General features: G+C 48.9%; 2 protein-coding genes across 4 annotated transcripts in view; both read right to left on the minus strand.

Annotated features, from left to right (window-relative positions):
- Positions 1-6307, minus strand: part of TAF3 (TATA-box binding protein associated factor 3) — a 114388-nt gene extending 108081 nt beyond the window's left edge. The window contains exon 1 of the mRNA XM_075428737.1: positions 6042-6307. Within this exon, the coding sequence (XP_075284852.1) occupies positions 6042-6207 (166 nt within the window). The 5' untranslated portion in view covers positions 6208-6307. The remainder of the gene's footprint in view (positions 1-6041) is intronic.
- A 5655-nt stretch (positions 6308-11962) lies between these two features.
- Positions 11963-19160, minus strand: ATP5F1C (ATP synthase F1 subunit gamma). Of its 3 annotated transcripts, XM_075428775.1 has the most exons (10): positions 19053-19160; positions 18285-18319; positions 17407-17538; positions 16561-16765; positions 15971-16114; positions 15525-15589; positions 14750-14905; positions 13531-13627; positions 12648-12685; positions 11963-12100 (listed from the first exon to the last, which is right to left on the minus strand). In XM_075428775.1, the coding sequence occupies exons 1-9, from the start codon at positions 19094-19096 to the stop codon at positions 12679-12681; spliced, it is 885 nt and encodes a 294-aa protein (XP_075284890.1). In that variant the 5' UTR covers positions 19097-19160; the 3' UTR covers positions 11963-12100; positions 12648-12678. The 3 variants fall into 3 exon arrangements, with proteins under 3 accessions (XP_075284890.1, XP_075284891.1, XP_075284892.1); XM_075428776.1 differs by lacking the exon at positions 12648-12685; XM_075428777.1 differs by lacking the exons at positions 11963-12100; positions 12648-12685 and having other exon boundaries at positions 13527-13627.

A 19160-nucleotide genomic window follows, 5' to 3' on the forward strand; every position in this document is an offset into this window, starting at 1 on the left:
TTAATTATCCATTTTATTACTCTTCTAGTTTTAGCAGCTGATGATCTAAATTTGTCCTGCTGAAATAAGCTTTAATCACTGAGGGCACCTGGGCCTAAGCAGCTTCTACTCGGTTGTTTTTTAAAGCAATGTAGTAAAGTCAGGCTTTTGGGGGCATAAACCATAATTCCCTTCCTCATCCCTCCCATGAATTGCACCACCCACATAAACAGACTGGAAGCTGAACTCTCTTACTGGATGTGCTAAATTAAGAGGTAAAACACAATGTATTCTGCATGTCTATACCCAACCACCCCACTGCCAAGCTGCATTAGCTAAATTCACAGCAAATCAGGTAGGTATCAGTCTGTCTTCACTGGACAGTTCCACAATATAAAAAACCAGTATATACAAGAAAATCCACAGCATTTAACCCAGAGCACCAGCTGTGCTGCCACCTCTATCAACCCACGTGAAACGTGAGTGCAAAACGAAGCAGCACATAGCTGAGAACTTTTCCCTTTTCACCTCTGTTTAAAACAACAACAGTGTAGAACTCTGCTCTCAGAAACCACACGATGACAGTTTGTTTTGTAGTTCAATACCTTAATTACATACTCCAACAGTGTTTTTCAAATATTTTATTTAAATTTTAAGATAAAAAAACTCATGTGAAGTGTACAGTATATTGAATAGGCTTCCTCTTACAAGCTTCCCACAAATTTGAACAGCATAACGAGGTGTACTTCAGTAGGAAAGCCCTTAGTTTCTCCTCTGCAAGTTCACTCTCTCCTCCACCCCCAACACTGTATTCAGAAGCATTTCATGGCATCAAACACATCTCAAGCCCGCTCTGCAAATCCTTTTGCCTTCTCTTCGCAGCCACAGAAGCTCCCATCAACTACAGCTACTGCAAATGCAAAGAAACAACGGCAAAAAAGTAATGAAAATCTTGAATGTAGCTCTCCTAATGGGATGTAACAGCTGGAACAAAGATCTAACACAGCTGGGAAAGACATCATTTGCTTTTACAACTGAAAAAATACGTGAACAGCAATGACATGCTTTTCAGAGCAATACCACACTGTCTCAATTACGTCAGAGTAAATCCATTCGGTTTCAAATACAAAGATTATGTCCCTCCAGCTGACAACCCTGCTAACTCAAACCCCACTGGTTTGACTCCGAGATAACACACTGACAATAAAGACACTACAAATGGAATTTAATTAATTCTACTTATGCAAAACCATGGCAAAATTCAGCTCATTCATCCAGAGCTGGGTTTGTACAGTAACTTATTTTAGGAGCAAAAGGAAACAATTCTGAAAAAGCAGGGAGACATCAGCTGAGCATTAAGATGTCTTTTTACAAACCTTTTAAAGAAAGAAATATAGGACTTGTTTTTTGTATTACCTCTCTTAAAATAACATATCACTGGCATGAAAACAGCATATTCCCCTTCTCCTCCACAAAAAAAAAAAAGGATAAAAAAGAAAAAAAAAGACTGTGATACTTGCTTCTCCACTCATAGTGGGGAAAAAATTTTCTTTGCCCACTCTCAATAAGCACACCCAAAGCAAGAGGGGGATACTCTACTTTTACGCACTTCCAGTTCCTCAAGTATTGAAAGGAAAAAATTGTATTTTCACCATCTCTGCATATTTTCCTCCCAGTCTAATGAACACTGGAGTACCTGTGGCAGAGGCAGCTGAGCTCGGGGGGCAATGCTGCTCAACAACTCATCTGTTGCACAGGCAGCAACCCAGTAACAAAAGCATCTTCCCCAATATTTGTACTAACCACATCAAAGGACAACTCTGACCAAGCCTACGTTAGCTCCCTTTTCACCCCATAACTCTGTTCTCCCAAACACTCCACTTTGTGCCCTTTAATCGCTTTACAGATCACTTCTGTTTGGATTGAGATACAGACTTCAAAGGTGCGGCAGCTGCGACTGTGCTGCTGGGGGACACGGGTTAATATTGCACAGTCCCATTTCCAGACTACTTACGCACAGCTTCACATACAACTAGCTCTTGAATTTGGGGAAAGCTTGTACAAGGAAGCTTATTCAACCTAGAATTGAAATCTGAAGAGTTTTCAGTGATATCACTAAGTCCCTCGTAAGCTCAGCTACACTGGCAGTGCCAGACTTGATCTCAATTATTCCTGAAATCATAAAGCGAAGGCAGGGCCAGGTTTCGGGTACATTCAGCTCATCGCTTTGCTTTACCAGGGATTGCTGCAGCAGTGAGAACTTCTGCTTCAGAGAAGGGACATGACCACAAGCAGCAGCACCTTCGGGCCACGGCAGCTCCTCTCCTCCACACACTCTCCAAATTCACTCTTACAGAGGAAGCCAACACCTCCAGCCTTCACAGTTCCTCTGATCCTGAGGCTGCACCCACCACCAGCTGACACCAACGTGCCTCTGCTACTCCTCTCATCCGTGGTTGTGACTCCCTAGCTAGCACAGCTCCCACAGCTTGGACAGAAGTGCTGGCAATTTTGCCATTTATGCAGGGCTGCCATCCCTGTTACCTCTCCCACAACCTCCCGCAGTCCCCAGCACATTCTCTGAAACTGGAGGCGGCTATGGTAGCCCCAAATCCACCACCAGTGAGTCACCCTCTCCTCACCCAGCACTTCAGGCAAGCAATCGCATTATGCACCCCAACTCCAACTCCTCCTTCCTCTGAACGCCTTCCCCGCTGCCAGGCCCAACTGCAGCAGCTCCGACCTCTGCCCCAGGGGCTCTCCAGGACTTCCCCCTCCACACGTACACACAGACACGTGGAGCAGCAGCAATCCACAACCCCACAGCTCCTCATCACGCCGAAAGAAGGGGGAATAGGGAATAGTCACCCTCGGCTCAGGAGGCACAAAGCAGCCCTGTCTCTCCATGCACATGCAGCACACACCAGGACCCTACAAGCCCTGGGCACCTTCGCTCCCCCCAGCCTCTTCGCTATGTGCGTCTCCCCCCCAACACTTCTGGATCCAGCAGCAGCACCCGCAGCTCCATCTCTGCACACACATCACTGCTGTCCTCCCCGTCACGTTACACCCTCCCTGCCCCACACGCAGGGCAGCAAAGGCCTCCACACACACAGACTCACAACCCTCCAACCGCACCGACAGCCTGAGCCTTGCTCTGCAGCCCCTGCGATGCTCCGTGTTCAGACCCCACAGTGACCCTGGCAGCCTCCCTCTCCCCACATCCCACCACCTCCCCATGCCCTCCCTCCCCAGCAGGACGCTGGCACCCCCTTCTTGACCTCCCCACACCCAGCAGACCCCTACCACCCTCTCTTCCTCTCAGTGAGGATTACTGACCCAGCGAGCAACTGGTCACGCTGCCCTCCCACTCCTCATACTCTGCAGGTACCAGCAGGTCATCTGCCCCGCTCAGCACCTCCACTGCAGGCTCTGCTGGGACGCAGACAACCCCGAGGGACACGCAGCTTCAGCCTCTGTCGCACTCCCAGACCCAGCAGTGACACCTGCCGCCCCTTCCCCATTCCACCCACACACGCTCCATGCACCTAAGTGACCCAGCCAGCAGTCCTCGCACTGAATTCCAGATCTCTCTTCTTTCTCTTCTCTCACTTGGTGTAAACTCACCCCTTCCACACTCCCACCCCAGCACAGCCTCACCCCAAATCCAGAGAGGCCCTGGTCATCCTGCCCCCCACCATCATCCCCAGGTCCTTCTGCACATGCCACATTAATGGCAGCGTTGGGTAACTCCAGCTCCCCAGACACTCCCCCAAACATCTTCCACTGCATCCACACGCAGATACTCACATCTCATGCCACATGCACTAAAATTCTCCCTAGCCCCATCCCTCCCGTTCTCCATACACATACTTCACACCTCCCACATGCAGCCCCGTCACTCTCCCCTGCCCTATGCACTACAGCTCCATCTGCCCCCCAAAACCAGTCTAGTGCATCCCTGCCTTCACACCCTGCAGCCCCACATCCCCCCTTATGCACATTCCCAGCCCCACAGTACCAATGCTTCCCCCTGTATGCACACACGCCCCAGCCTCATGTACATGGCCCCATGCGGCCCTGGTACATGTGCATCCCTGGTTCCCGTGTGCATCAAGGCCAGGCTGGACAGGGCTTTGAGCAGCCTGGTCTAGCAGGAGATGAACTAGATGATCTTTAAGGTCCCTTCCAACCCAAACCATTCCATGATCCCAACACACGTACATCCCTGACCCCACACAGCACAGTAGGTGCGCATCCCGCCCCAGCACTAAAGCCCCACACCTCCCCTTGCACACGTGCACCTCCAGCCCCACCAGCTGCTGCCCCCTTACACAGATATGCCCAACCCAGTGCACCCAAGCAATAGCGTTTCCAGCCATGTCTCTCTCTCTCTCCCCATGCAGGTGACTCCACTCCGCCCAGACACACCTCTCGGAGCCTGTGCACTGCAGCTCCATCTCTTCACCCCTTACACACACTCCAGACCTACACACTACAGGCCCAGCCATGGGGTTAACACCTCCTGGCTCCCCACCTTGTACACCCAGCCCAAACCTCGCACCCTACAGCTTCAGCACATCCCCCTGTGCCCACATCCCGGGCCCTACAGACACATTCCCACCTGCAGTGGGGCCCCCCAGCTTCCTCAGCCTTCCCCCCAGGGCACAGACCCTGACCCAGAAGTGAGCCAGGACAACACAGCAGTAGCATCACATCCTCCCATGCATACACCCTATCCAGCAAGGGCAGCTTCTCTCCCAGTATATCCCCTCCAGATCCAGCACAAAGCCCAAGTAGCATGGCCAACAGTCCCACCTTCCCCTCCTGTGTGCACAACCTCTGCTACACTGCAGCCAGACAAAGTGGAACAGCAGCTCCGTCTCCCCACACCCCAGACCCACTGCCTCAGAGCCCCGTTTCGACCAAGTCCACAGCCCTGCAGTCCCAACCATTCACCTCTCCCCACATCCCACGTCTTCCTTGCAGCAGGGACCCCCGTGCACCAGCAGTGCCCCACGGCTTCCCTCCTCATTCTATCAGCACCCTGCACTGCTCCACAGCCCACCTCCCCTTCATCTTCCCCCAGCTGGAGCACCCCACAGAATCACAGCAACACAGAATGGTGGGGGTTGGAAGGGACCTCTGTGGGTCATCTAGTCCAATCCCCCTGCCGAAGCAGGGTCACCTACAGCAGGCTGCACAAGACCTTGTCCAGGCGGGTCTTGAATATCTCCAGAGAAAGAGACTTCACAACCTCCCTGGGCAGCCTGTTCCAGGGCTCCGTCACCCTCAGAGGGAAGAAGTTCTTCCTCATGTTCAGATAGAACTTCCTCTGCTTCCGTTTGTGCCCATTGCCCCTTGTCCTCTTGCTGGGCACCACTGAAAAGAGCTTGGCCCCATCCTCCTGACGCCCACCCTTAAGATATTTATAGGCATTTAGAAGCTCCCTTCTCAGCCTTCTCTTCTTCAGGCTGAACAAGCCCAGCTCCCTCAGCCTTTCCTCATAGGAGAGATGTTCCAGTCCCCTCACCATCCTCATAGCCCTCTGCTGGACTCTCTCCAGTAGCTCCTCATCTTTCTTGAACTGGGGAGCCCAGAACTGGACACAGCACTCCAGATTGGGCCTCACCAGGGCAGAGTAGAGGGGGAGGAGCCCACCTCCCCACACACAGCCCCACAGACCCTAGCTCTGCCCATAGCCTTCTTCCCCACGCCCTCCTGCATTGCCCCACAGCCCACATCTCAATGACCCCCGCTGCAAAGCACTCCCCAGCCCTGCCTGACAGCCTCCCACGCCACAGCTGCTCTCCCCATGCCCCCACAGCGTCACCCCACAGCCTTCCTCCCCGCGACTCCCCTCCCCGCGGCCCACAGCACCGCTCCGCAGCCTCCCTTCACAGAACGGCCGAGGCTGGCAGGGACTTATGGAGGTCACTCGGTCCAGTCCCCCCGCTCAAGCAGGGCCACCCACAGCCGGCTTCCCAGAACCGTGTTCGAACGGCAACGACTGCGTCCCTTGTCCCCACAGCGCTGCCCGCCAGCCCCCGGCCCGCACTCACAGAGCTCGCAGTAACGGTGGCAGCCCCGGCCCAGCCCCTGCAGGTACCGCTGCAGCACGTCCGTGAGGAGATCGCAGGCCGAAACCTGCACCGAGTCCCAACCCAGCGCCTGGCAAATCTGCGCCACCGACACCCGCAGCAGCCACCGCGAGTAGGTCTCGCACATGCCGGCTCGGCTCGGCGCGGCCCGGGCCCGCCGCCCACCCTGGGCCGGGAGGGCCGAGGGAGGCTCACGCACAGCCCGCCGCCGCCGCCATCTTGGCGCCGCGCCTCCGCGCCCCAGGCCGAGCCGCTCCAGCGCCGAGCGCATCGAGCAGGGGCGCGTCGCATCGAGCGCTCGGCCGTCGGCAGGGGCGGGAGCCGCGGCGGGCGATTCTCGGCGCGGAGCGGGGCGAGTTTTCCTCCAGAAAAATAAAACCCGAAATTGGCGTTTCCCGCAGAGGTGTGAGGAAAAGTTGGTGCCAGGCGACCTTTCGGAGGGCCCTGGGCTGGGCTTGCCCCCGGGCGAGGGGCCGTACCCGTGAGGCGGCGGAGCGGAGCCCGGGCGCGTCGTTTAAACCGGCGGCAGCGCCGCGCGTTACCAGCAAAGCTGAAAATTCTGGGTCCGAACAGCTCAGCCGAAGCCCCGTCTGGTTATTTTTCCCTTTGTTTTCTTTTGTTCATCATCAATGAACTTCTTCATCAATGACCTGGGTGAAGAGTTAGAGTGCAACCTCAGCAAGTTTGCTGATGACACCAAACTGGGAGGTGTGGTAGATACACCAGAAGGCTGTGCTGCCATTCAGCGTGACCTGGATAGGCTGGAGAGCTGGGCAGAGAGGAACCTGATCAGGTTCAACAAGGGCAAGTGCAGGGTCCTGCACCTGGGGAGGAACAACCCCATGCATCAGTACAGGCCTGGGGCAGACCTGCTGGAGAGCAGCTGTGCGGAGAGGGACCTGGGTGTCCTGGTGGACGACAGGTTAACCATGAGCCAGCAGTGTGCCCTGGCTGCCAAGAAAGCCAATGGGATCCTGGGGTGCTTTAAGAGGAGTGTGGCCAGCAGGTCTAGGGAGGTTCTCCTTCCCCTCTACACTGCCCTAGTGAGGCCCCATCTGGAGTACTGTGTCCAGTTCTGGGCTCCCCAGTTCAAGAAAGATGAAGAGCTACTGGAGAGAGTCCAGCAGAGGGCTACGAGGATGATGAGGGGACTGGAGCATCTCTCCTACGAGGAAAGGCTGAGGGAGCTGGGCTTGTTCAGCCTGAAGAAGAGAAGGCTACGAGGGGACCTAATAAATGCTTATAAATATCTGAAGGGTGTGTGTCAGGAGGATGGGGCCAGACTCTTTTCAGTGGTGCCCAGCGACAGGACAAGGGGCAATGGGCACAAACTGAAGCACAGGAAGTTCCATCTGAACATGAGGAAGAACTTCTTCCCTCTGAGGGTGACGGAGCACTGGAACAGGCTGCCCAGGGAGGTTGTGGAGTCTCCTTCTCTGGAGATATTCAAGACCTGCCTGGACAAGGTCCTGTGTAGCCTGCTGTAGGTGACCCTCCTTCAGCTGGAGGGTTGGACTAGATGACCCATAGAGGTCTCTTCCAACCCCGAACATTCTGTGATTCTGTGATTCTGTCGTTTTGTTCTTTTCAGCTGGATGGAGGAGGCAGAGGTCCTCCGGCGCTCGGGTGGGAGCTGCGGGGTTGGGCCTGTGCTCGGGGGGACAGGAGCGCGAGGAACGGGAGAGGAGGTGTTGGGAGACCCAAGGACACGGGAAGGAGCCTGATTTAAGACACTTTAAAGCAAAATTGAGTGTAATTCCAGAAGACTTGTAGGGGAAATTTCTCCTTTCCAGCCAAAAAAAGACTGGTTTGTTACATTTCTCTCCTTTCGAATTTCAGTAATTCCTCCAGAGCTAAGAAAAAGAAGATTTTTGCGAATCTCTCCTGCAGCCACAGTTTTTCACCAAGCTGCGTGGTGCAGTTGGCACTCCAGGAGGACGGGATGCCATCCAGAGGGACCTGGACAAGCTGGAGAAATGGGCCTGTGTGAACCTCATGAGGTTCAGCAAGGCCAAGTGCAGGGTCCTGCACCTCAGTCTGGGCAATCCCAAGCACAGATACAGGCTGGGGGATGAGGGGATTGAGAGCAGCCCTGCTGAGAAGGACTTGGGGGTGCTGGGGGAGGAAAGGCTGGACATGAGCCAGCAATGTGTGCTGGCAGCCCAGAAGGCCAACTGTCCCCTGGGCTGCACGCCCAGTAGTGTGGGCACAGGGCGAGGGAGGGGATTCTGCCCCTCTGTCCCGCTCTGCTGAGACCCCCCCGGGAGTCCTGCGCCCAGCTCTGGAGCCCTCAGCACAGGACAGAGCTGGAGCTGTGGGAGCGGGGCCAGAGGAGGCCCCAGCAATGATGCGAGGGCTGGAACCCCTCTGCTGGGAGAGCTGGGGCTGTTCAGCCTGGGGAAGAGAAGGCTGTGGGGAGACCTTAGAGCAGCTGCCAGTACCTGAAGGGACCTATATCAAAGATGGTGGACATATTTTCAGTAGGGCTTGTTGCCATAGGACAAGGAGTAATGTCTTTAAACTAAGGGAGGGGAGATTTAGACTGGATATAAGGAAGAAATTTTTTACAGTGAGGGTGGTGAAACAATGGCACAGGTCGCCCAGAGAGGTAGTGGAGGCCCCATCCCTGGAAACATTCCAGGCCAGGTTGGACGGGGCTCTGAGCAACCTGGTCTGGTTGAAGATGTCCCTGCTCACTGCAGGGGGTTGGGCTAGATGACCTCTAAAGGTCCCCTCGAGCCCAAAGCATTCTATCATTCTATTCTATGATTTGCATGTGGTGGAACAAAAAAAAAAAAAGAAAAAAAAGAAAATAATTTTGAAGAGCCAGTATGAGCCAAATTGATGGGAAGTTTTGGGGATCTTCTGGGGAAGCGGAACTTTGCAAGATCACCTGTATGTAGGCAGGTATATAAATAATTAGATACAAGGCCAGGATTGCTTAGGTAGTAGAGACACTAACTTTAGAAACAGATGTAGCAAAATTGGGAACAAAGAGAAAAAAAAGTGTTTATGGGCGAGTTGTTTGAGGAAAAAAAATCAAGCAGGGAAAGGATGACAACTATCGTGGCAAAAAAAGGAGGATCCAGAGACAAAGATAACAGTTCTGAGTGATGTAGGAGTTAGAATGAGGAGCAACAGAGCTGTTACTCAGTGGTGGCTGCATACGCACTAAGACCAGAAGTGCTAAACTGTAACTCAGTAATCGTGTGTGAGTAATCGAAGCGCGAAGGACAGAATTGTAAAACAGAGGTCTATTATTAGAAGTCAATTAGTTCACAGATTAGCCCCTTGATTTATTAAGATGATTCTTAGCGTGCTGATGAGTCAATAAATGGCAGATCAGTCACATCTCGGGTCTGCAGCCTGCTGGGAGCCGGACCCAGGACAGAGCCCTGCAGCTCACCGTTTTTCAGGGCAGGTGGATCTTTACTCACTCCCTGCAGCCCGGTGAGAAGCTTTGGGCAGTTGTGAACTGGCGTCGCATTTCCCATCTTAGAAACGTATTTTTTTACTGAGCGCTCTGGAAAGCTGCAAAGGCACAGGCCCCTCTTTTTGAAACTTCACAAGCGTTCTTAATGGAATTAACGTGGGATTTAAGGGCTTGGAAAGAACTTTACTCTGTGGATGTGTTACTCCTTAGGTACGTCGACCTGACTCGGGCTGCGTGTGGGGTACTCCTTTGTGTCTTGAAAGGGAGAAGGGAAGGCTGGATGGTGCAGAAAGGTTTTCCTTGCCCGAGAGGAATTCAAGGACAGGATGAGTGGGGGGTGAGGAAGGGAACAGTCAGTGGGTTGGGGACAGCAGGAGGGTCCCTGATGGATATAGAATATATATATACAGAGAGAGAGATAAGGAAGAAATTCTTTACTGTGAGGGTGGTGAGGCCCTGGACCAGGTTGCCCAGAGAAGCTGTGGCTGTCCCCTCCCTGGCAGTGTTCAAGGCCAGGTTGGGCGGGGCTTTGGGCACCGTGGTCTGGTGGAAAGTGTCCCTGCCCATGGCAGGGGGTTTGGAACCAAATGATCTCTAAGGTCCCCTCCAACCCAAACCATCTGACGATTGTGTGACCCAGCTGGCTTGGTGCATCACCGCTGAGCCAGGCAGCTCTGCCCAGGGCCCACGCTGTGTTTTCCCCTTTGCCAACCATTTCAAGTAGACCAGCGTTTCTGTGCTCGGCGTCGCACACGTGCCATCCCTCCCTCCGGGATGACAGCCATGGGTGGCTGCCTGTCCTGCTGAGCCCAGCGGCTGCACGCCTTGCGCTGTGAGGTGGTGGCAGCAGGCCACGCAGCCACAGACACTGGGGGAAAGCTTCAGCGCTATGGGCATGCACCTTGGTTCACATGCCATCAGGGCAGGAACGTGGCGGTAACTGCACCATAAAGCCAGCAGTAGCCTTAAATTATTCCTTAATGGGGATATAATTTCACAAGGAAGAGAACAGAGGATGGATAAGTTTACAGAGGAAAAGGGGAACATAAATAATCAGGATTAACTCAAAAAAATGGAAGCTGTTTAAACAACAGGGCTAGCCCTCAACTTCAACAGAGTAAATGAGAATCCACTGTCGTTTTAGGCTTGCAGTTTCAAAGCAGTGTTTCCCACACTTATGTAGAAAACAAGACAGAACACTATTTTGAAGGGGTTCTAAATAAAACTAAAGTTATGCTTAAAAGAATTACAGGCTCAAGGCTGTGAAGTAGGAGTTGCAGAATAGATCAGGGACTTCTACACTATCACCACGTCCAGTCACTGGTTTTTCTTCCCACGTTTTAGGACCCCCTAAATTCACCCATTCCAACCACTCTGCCACTGTGTGAACAGCAGCAGCATTAGAACCATAGCTCCTTAAAATAAATCGTTAGAAGCTTTTTCTAAATATGTAACAAATCTGCTCCAAGACAGTCTCTCTCGTTTCCCCAAATCCCACCTCACGTTGCAGTCCTGCTCCCCTCCCTGTCCACGCGTACATCTCCGTGTACGCACCAAGGCAGCGCAGGAAGCTGCAGGGTATCAGCAATACGCCACTTTGTTCAGCCAACAAGTTGCCTCTGAGGAAGCACGATAGCTCAAGCTCAGCGCTCGATCGTACGGTTTCTGGAGTGCTCGACTTGCGTCCAGCTCAATCCATCCGCAGCCGGAGGGTGCGGGTGGCTGCTTACGCCTGTCCCTGCGTCCCATTCACCCACTGCTTTGAAGCTCAAGGCCATTTCCACTCTCTCCAGATTTCTTCCGCAAACCTCCTTCCCTTTTCCATCGCGTACATTACCGAGCCCTTCAAGGCTCTCGTCTCCCAAACTGGGAGCGGCAACTTTCTACTTCTGTGGTGTTACTGCACCACTACCATTTCTTCCTTACACTTCTGCTATACTCTTATTTTTCACATTTTATCCTTTCTCACATCCCTGTCACGCCCAGCAAGGGCTGAGAACTGCAGTGTTACTGTATTTTACAGCATGCAAATACATACACACACACTGACCATAATACAAACAGCACGCGTTCTAAATAAACACTGAAATGACTCATGTAATCAGGTCAGTTTGTTTTAGAATATGTACATCTAGAAACAATAGTAATATGGTATTCAAATGAGATAGAGATCAGTGTTCCAACTGCACGATGCACAGAGGTTATTCCACAGTCTCCTCCTTCTGCACACAATATAACGTACCTAACCATCCAACACTCACACACAAGATAAAGACGGGCAATCCCTTCCACTCTTCCAACGAAGAAACATCTGCTTATATGTTTTGCATGCCAGATACATTACAAAACGTAGAGCACAGCCTTTTAAAAATTACGTTTCACAGCATACCCAAGTCAACCGCAGATGTTTAGACACCAAGAGGACTGGCTCCATGGACAAGCAAGAACATTTGTTTCACGTAGGTGGTTTATTGTAAGAATTTACAGATTTCTGGGGCTTTGCCACTTCTTCACAAAATAACAGAGCAGTCTTCTTAACACAGACACAGGCAGGTTAAACCATATGCTCAGAAGAGCTCTTCTTCATCTGTAAGGAAAATTGAAGCAAATTAAAAACCCTTTTAATTATTTGGTTTTTTAATTTAAAACTTTTGTCTCCTCCAATTTGCACACTTCAGCTGACTCATATTCCTTACCCCTCTGCCCCCAAACTCTTCATCGAGTCTATTTTTCCTTGAAGTTTTACATTTTGAATATGCTTATTTCACTACAGAAACCTCTTTAGGTACAACGTCTTACAGACAGACATTTTTAAGTCATCGCATAAGGTCAGGGCATTATGAAAAAATTAAAACAGTAGTTGCAAATGAATCCAAAAACCCAGAAAAAGATCCACAGAAAATTATGTCAAATGTGGACGTATGCTATCATGGATGTATTTTGCTTAAAATTATTGACACTTCAGAACTTTTCGCTCAGGGAGATTCACACTAGCAACGGCCACTTTCCCAGCTCTTTGGGAAGAGAAGTTTGTCTGACCAATAACACTGAATTCCAACTTCCTCATCTGACTTCAAGATTTTCTGTGTTAATTCAATTTAAAACACAATCTAATTTCCATTTCATAACTTTACCTCTTGGATTTGGCTGAACCGCTTTTTCCGATTAATCCCTGGTTATGGTATTAGGAGAAAAAAACAGAACAAGCAGGTTAGGAAGCAACTCATGCAAATTCAGGCAGAGCTATGATGTATTTATAACCGCAGATGTATTGCGAGGAGCACAATACAGCACGTAACTGCAATACGGTACGTATCCCACGCATTTTGTAAACACGGAGGATATTAACACATGTATTTGCACCTGAGTACAGCACAAGTTTTTAGCTGTTAGATGTACTATGCATTAGCTACATGTGGTTACAAATCGTGGTCTAAGCCCACAGATTTGTAACCTGCAGCACGCACCTTCACAAAGCTTCTTCTCAGGGAAATAAGCAAAATACTGAACTTAAACTAAAATAAACATTCAGTATCAACAGACTCTGGAAAGAAATTCCCTCCTTCTTCCAACCCCACCCGCAAACTGCCCGCTTCGGATCACCACCACAGGCCAATTTATCCTAAAGCACTTCAGTCACCAGAGCTGCTCCCCCCACCCAACACTACTGGGCTGTCTGAGCAGACAAAGTAGGAGAAGCCCAGGTAGAAGGGAGGAGCGGAGAAATCCAATCAAAAAAAGGAGGAAAAACACTGCCCGTTCAGGCAAGGATGTGTGCTGAGCCTGAAGATCTGTTTTAACAGCTTTTTATCTGGCCAAAAAAGACTGTCAAACTTCACACTTGTTAGTAGAATGGCGCAAGCTGAAAAACTTGGGGGAGTCATGCCATGGACTGTCTTCCCTTCGGTTTTGGGACCTATGTGCCCTAACCTTCCCCGTTAACCCAATTGAAGCAGGACGTACAAGCATCACATGACTTTGCAACAACTCCTACTTCACGTTTATACAGGTACTCACAGAGCAGCAGCACCAGAGATGATTTCAATAAGCTCCTTGGTAATGACGGCTTGACGGGTACGGTTGAATGTCAAGGTCAATTTGTCAATCATCTCAGCTAGAAAAAAATGTAATTTAAACATATAGTAAGTATTCAAATAGAGATGAGGAGAAGCTGTATGAACAGAATATTGAAGAGTCTTGTAAATCCATGCAAACAATCAAGAGACTACTGCACTTTTCTGTATTTTTTTCCTACAGGTAACACTACTAGTACACAATCTCGAAACTTCGTCATTTGGCTTAAGGCATCACAGTTCAACATCTGAAGAACAGCTGACAGACTAGTAAATACCATGGTATACCATTGCTTATTTTAACGTAACACAAGCATGCATTATTTGCTTTTAAATTAGATTTCACTGTCAATTAACGACATCAGTATTTCCTTCAAGATACTGTTGTTCTGGCAAGAGGGGACAGATTTTTTGATTTTTCTCTTCAAGTTTTTTTTAAAACACGGAAGGCATCATCTCTTTCTCTCAGGACAAGGCGGTCAGCAGAGAGCCACACCTGCAGTTCCAGGTAGCCCAATTGCACGTGACAACAGCTGCCCTCAGTCACCAGTATCCTTTACGCAACACCACCTTCTTAGGCCTGCAGTCTTATCACCATGACACATTAAAAGCTATTAGCTGTCTCCCACTAATACCACCTGCACACTCTGCACGGCACTCAGCTTGGACACCTTCCAAGGGATACCTGTATATTCTCAACCTGTTGCATGACAGGTGGTAAAGTATTTAACCGTTGTTTCAGTTTCCCCACCTTTAAATTGGTGTAGTACTACTTACATTGGGCTCGCAAGTAGGCACGGGTTTACAACAATTTTGGAAATCCTCAGATCAGCCACATGAGAAGAGCGTAAAGAATATTTGGCCATTACAAGATTAGTGTAGTGTTTCATATTCTTATTAAAGAATCTGTTATTTCACTTCCAGTTATCTAGTCTTGTTTCTCTTATACTTGACAGCAATCCCACCTTCCAGGGACTAAATAAGGCTCACATGTTCAGAAAAGAATCCTGGTTGAACTGGCTCAAAAAAACTGACTCAAAATGGAAAGAACATAGAAACCAGTTCATTTCTTATAATTTTGGAAACAAAGAATTACACGAAGGGAGGTCAGTACTTTCACGCTAAACTGCTGACGTCGTTGGAAACCCACAGAGTAGACTTACAAGCATTTTTGCTAGCGTTGTCCATAGCGGTCATCCTAGCACTCTGCTCGCTGGTGGTGGATTCTTTCAGGGAGTAGTACAGAATATTTGCTAGTGTAAATTCCTGGTAGTTTCTCAGCACATCAGCATCAATATCATCATAGATACTTAGGCTTTCTGCAAAATGTGAAAGAGTAGACTTGGAGACATCCAAGATAAACAACTTCTAGAAAAACAATATCGTGTCATGTGAAAGACTACTAGGATAGCCTGTTTCTCTACTTAAGGCAATGCAGAGGGATTTTCTCTACATACGAGTACTTTCATTAGCAAAATTTCAAATAGCAGAGAGATGCAGTATCTTATCTGTTTTAATTCAGTTTAATACCAGGAAAGTCAGGTTCTGACCAAGGCCAAACACATTATTGGTGTATTGTGTTTAATCTTCCCATACTATGCTGCAGAAACATTCTGGGGTATTTTTACTGAGTAATGCCAAATTACTCTGTGCCCAGGCTGTTCAGTGCTAAAAACACTGGAATGGACAGGGTTTGGCATATGCCTAATTACTGCTTGAGTGAGCATCTCAAATCAAAATTAGTACAACCGTTATTTTAACCTTCTTGCGCCACAACACCTTGATAGGTCAGCCCTGGACTGCTAAGACAAAACAATCTGTTAAACTTACAATACATGCGACATAATAAGATGTTTTAATCCTATATTCCCTTGTTCAGAGTACTTCTTCTGCGATTTATCACTTCATATAGGTGCTGGTTTCTAGTTCACGACTTACCAGAACCAGCAACTGTTTCAAGGGAGAAGATTGGTTTTTCATCAGTCTTGTAGGAGATGACAGACCTGGATAAAAATAGCGCAACAGAGTTAGTTGAACTGAAGAGTCTAAATTGAGTGTTCAAAACCAAATCAGAATACACAACTTCTGGCCTTCCAATTCCACCAAGTCTTGCGATAATTCCAAGGATGAGATGTTAGGTACCACATAGCTACAATGACATGCTGACTGTACATGCAACAGCACCCACTGTACAAGTAAAAAGAGAATTTAAACCACGACTATTAAAAAAAAAGTAATCTCTTCACACACAACACAACACACTCGCTCCTCAAGAAATAAATATGCCAATTCACTGTCAGTTTTCATAATACTTCATTGGACCAATGTGATGTTTGAAGCCTTGTACCCAGTATTTTTCCAGTGCAGTTTCAGTTTAATCTTACCTGAACCGATTGTAGATGACAGAGCCTTCATCAAATTCATACCCTGAGTTTAACAACTCTGAGGCAATGACTGAAGCATCTCCAAAGCTCGGAGGTTTCCGTCCCACTTCTTTGAATGTCAGCAGCAAGTAATTGCCATGTGTCCTGCAGTAATACCAAATCTGTGTTAGAACAAGTGGATGCTCTAAAGTACAACTATGTGGCAGCAAGACTGACTTACTAGTGTAACTTACCAGTGTTCAGAACTAAACATTTTATTGAATTATGGCCCGAGAGAAATTCTGCGCTTTTTCCAGTTAAACTATTATGATAGCTTCACGACAAACACACACTTGTAGCCGTGCTAGCGTTGCTAGCTTTCAGACTTTTATTCCAAAAATATAATAATGCAGTTTCACAGACTCCCAGATGATCAAAAGCCATCTTAGCATATTTGCAGGTTTTGTATCTTTTTTTTTAAAAGGAACTTGAATCTGTCAGTTTCATGAAACGCAATTGCCTGTGAATGCCATGCAGCTTTCCAACCAGTCTTCAAATCTCTACCACAGAAAACAACCAAAACCACCAAACCAAACCCTTCTCCTTTTTACCTCTGAAGTAGGCCTCTGATCTTGTCACCTACTCCAACCACCATAACTTCTTTCCCTGCGTTTGAGAGGTTGGTAATCTCGTTCTTCAAGGTTTTAGCAATAGATGTATGGATAGCACCACACAGACCTCGGTCAGAGGACACACCAATAAGCAGGTGCTTCTTCTTGTCCTCAGGTGCCTTAATTTCTGCTTTCTCATAGAGAGCTAAAAGAAAGATGGATAAGTTATTCAAGGGCGCCAGGACGCAAATAGGTCATATCAAAATACCTTTGAATTATTCTAACTAAAACTATTTCTAAAGGGGCTCCAAATCACAGCCAGATGAATTTTATCTCCCCGACAATCATTCAAGTTTGCATGTGATCTGACCAGAGGTGACAAAGAAACAATTCAAAGCCAGCCATGTCTCTGCATTGCATACGACACAATCAGTGTCATTAATTAGTTAAGTTCACTGTGCAAGTCCACTGCCTCAGGAGCACGTGCAGCCCAAGAGTTCGCAGCAAGGTTTGGCAGTAGCTGCAGATGCTACAGAAATAGGACACAGTTCCCCTAATAGATAGGAGCAGGCCAAAAATTCTGAGTTATGATGCTTTTATGACTTACAACCACACAAAGTTAAAGAATTAATCAGAAATCACAATGAATTTCACATTAGAACTTTTAAAAATCACTTTCCATAAATTACTTATAAGGAATACTCAAAGTGACATTGGCCTGGAGATACAAATTCTTTTGGAAAAAAAAATCTATCAAAAGGTTAAAAAAGTCTAGGCATTTTATCACCACCATGAAAACTTTCCTCTTCTTTTCGCACGTCACACAGTGCAAAAGTCTTCTCTCACCCAGTGCTCCTGTTCCATAGACTCTAGCAGGCTTCAGCTCCCTCTCAGCTCTTGCATATTTTGCTGCAGAAACCATCTTCATGGACTTCGTAATTTTCTGAATGTTCTTGATGGACTTCAAACGCCTGGTAACTACAAGGTTAATAGTTGAAGGTCACAGGCTGTACTGGGCATAATGACATCAAAAACAAGCAATAAAATGCTAGCAACAGCCATCCATCAAAATCTTGCCTAGTTCCTCAAAGAAGAACCAACCAACCAAACAAACAATGTACAAATAAACCTCATAAAAGACCTCAACATTTACAGTAAGGAACAGTAAGAGCAGTAATCTGGGTAACCCAAATGCATCTTTACAACTGGTATGGTTTTTTCACCCCAGACATAACATTTCATTAATATTTAGCCCAACGTAGGGCCTGTTTACTATTCTCTTTCCTTCCACTTCTACATGTTTCAGAAATACATCATTTGAGGCTTGTCATCTTTTCCTAGATGATAAGGAGAGGAAGAAAAAAAAAAAAAGCCCCCATAACTACAAGAGACAGAATAAACCTCCTCCTATGTTCAGGCTGTGGCTAAATGAGATTCATAAAAATACTGATGCAAAAAGAAAAGAAAACAGGTGTCCTACAGACACGTGCAATGCCAAGACAATATCCCCCATACAAAAACCTACGAGGAATGGCTGCAAGAAGCATTTTCAACGTGGAACCATTCGGCCAACCTCTTTTCCCAGTGCGCTGCAGGTTCATATAGCAGTGTTATGGTATATCACAATCCATTTGTCCAACAGAGACTAACTGAAATTATATTTTAGCATATGGTTTTCCTGCAACATTTTCCTGCTCTCCAGAGCAAACAAAAGCAGTACTTACTGTCTTTTAGAGTTGCCATATTCCTGACTTGGCCCCTGAAAATGAATGCAGGAGAAATTAGAATAGTTCATTAGTTCTCCAGCAAACCAGCACCTGTCAAGGGCAGATCTCTTTCAGACGGATGAAAATTTAAGAATTGCCATTTCTTAAAAAGCATCTGTAGCAGGGACAAGCCACTCTACACCATGCCTTGTATCCAGACCCCCCTCCCTTCTCTTTATCTCTTGTGACACCATATACCATTTAATACATTATCCGCCACCTTGGACAACGGCGCAATGTAAACGAAGGCCAGACAGGACGGCATCAGAAGGGCACAACTTCCAAAAACCGTGGGTTTTTTAAAAAAAAAAGATTACAAGCAGCAGAGGAGGCTCCACCACTTCGTGACCAGAGCAGAGCCTCCTCGCACCGCTTGTCACCGACGAAGCTGCCCTCTTCAGTCCTCCTGCTTCACTCCTTCACCCCCCCAGGCTGAGCCCCCCTCGCCCCCTCCCACCGAGCCGCGGCTCAGAGGACGGAGCCTCCGTCCCCGGCAGGTCCCCTCAGCCCCACGGTCACCGCTCCTCCAGCCGCACCGGAGCCCGCAGCGCCTCAGGGGCCGGGCCGGGCCGGGCCGGGCAGCGGCCCCACCACCCCCGGGCGCTGCACAGCCGAGGGGAGCTTCGCCCCCTCCCGGGGCCGGCCCCAGCCGCCCGCCCCGCACCACCGGGACGCGTGGCCCCGTCCCCGCGGGGCCCCTCCCGGCCCACGCCCCCGGCCCGTTACCATTGCGGCTGGTAAAGCGCGACGGCTGCCCCGCGGGCCAACATGGCGGCGCCTCCACCACAGCCCCGCTGAAGGTCAGCGCGCCCGCACCGCGCATGCGCGCAGCCG

Source organism: Opisthocomus hoazin, chromosome 8 (genome assembly GCF_030867145.1).
Source record: "Opisthocomus hoazin isolate bOpiHoa1 chromosome 8, bOpiHoa1.hap1, whole genome shotgun sequence".
Lineage (NCBI taxonomy): Eukaryota > Metazoa > Chordata > Aves > Opisthocomiformes > Opisthocomidae > Opisthocomus > Opisthocomus hoazin.

Excerpts from the sequence above, each read along its gene's own strand:
- ATP5F1C (XM_075428775.1), bottom strand. The coding sequence starts at position 19,096 with ATGTTGGCCCGCGGGGCAGCCGTCGCGCTTTACCAGCCGCAATG. Across the intron at positions 18,320-19,052 it reads GCGCTTTACCAGCCGCAATG|GGGCCAAGTCAGGAATATGG; the intron begins GTAACGGGCCGG and ends ATTCATTTTCAG. Across the intron at positions 15,590-15,970 it reads GTCATCTACAATCGGTTCAG|GTCTGTCATCTCCTACAAGA; the intron begins GTAAGATTAAAC and ends ATTTTTATCCAG.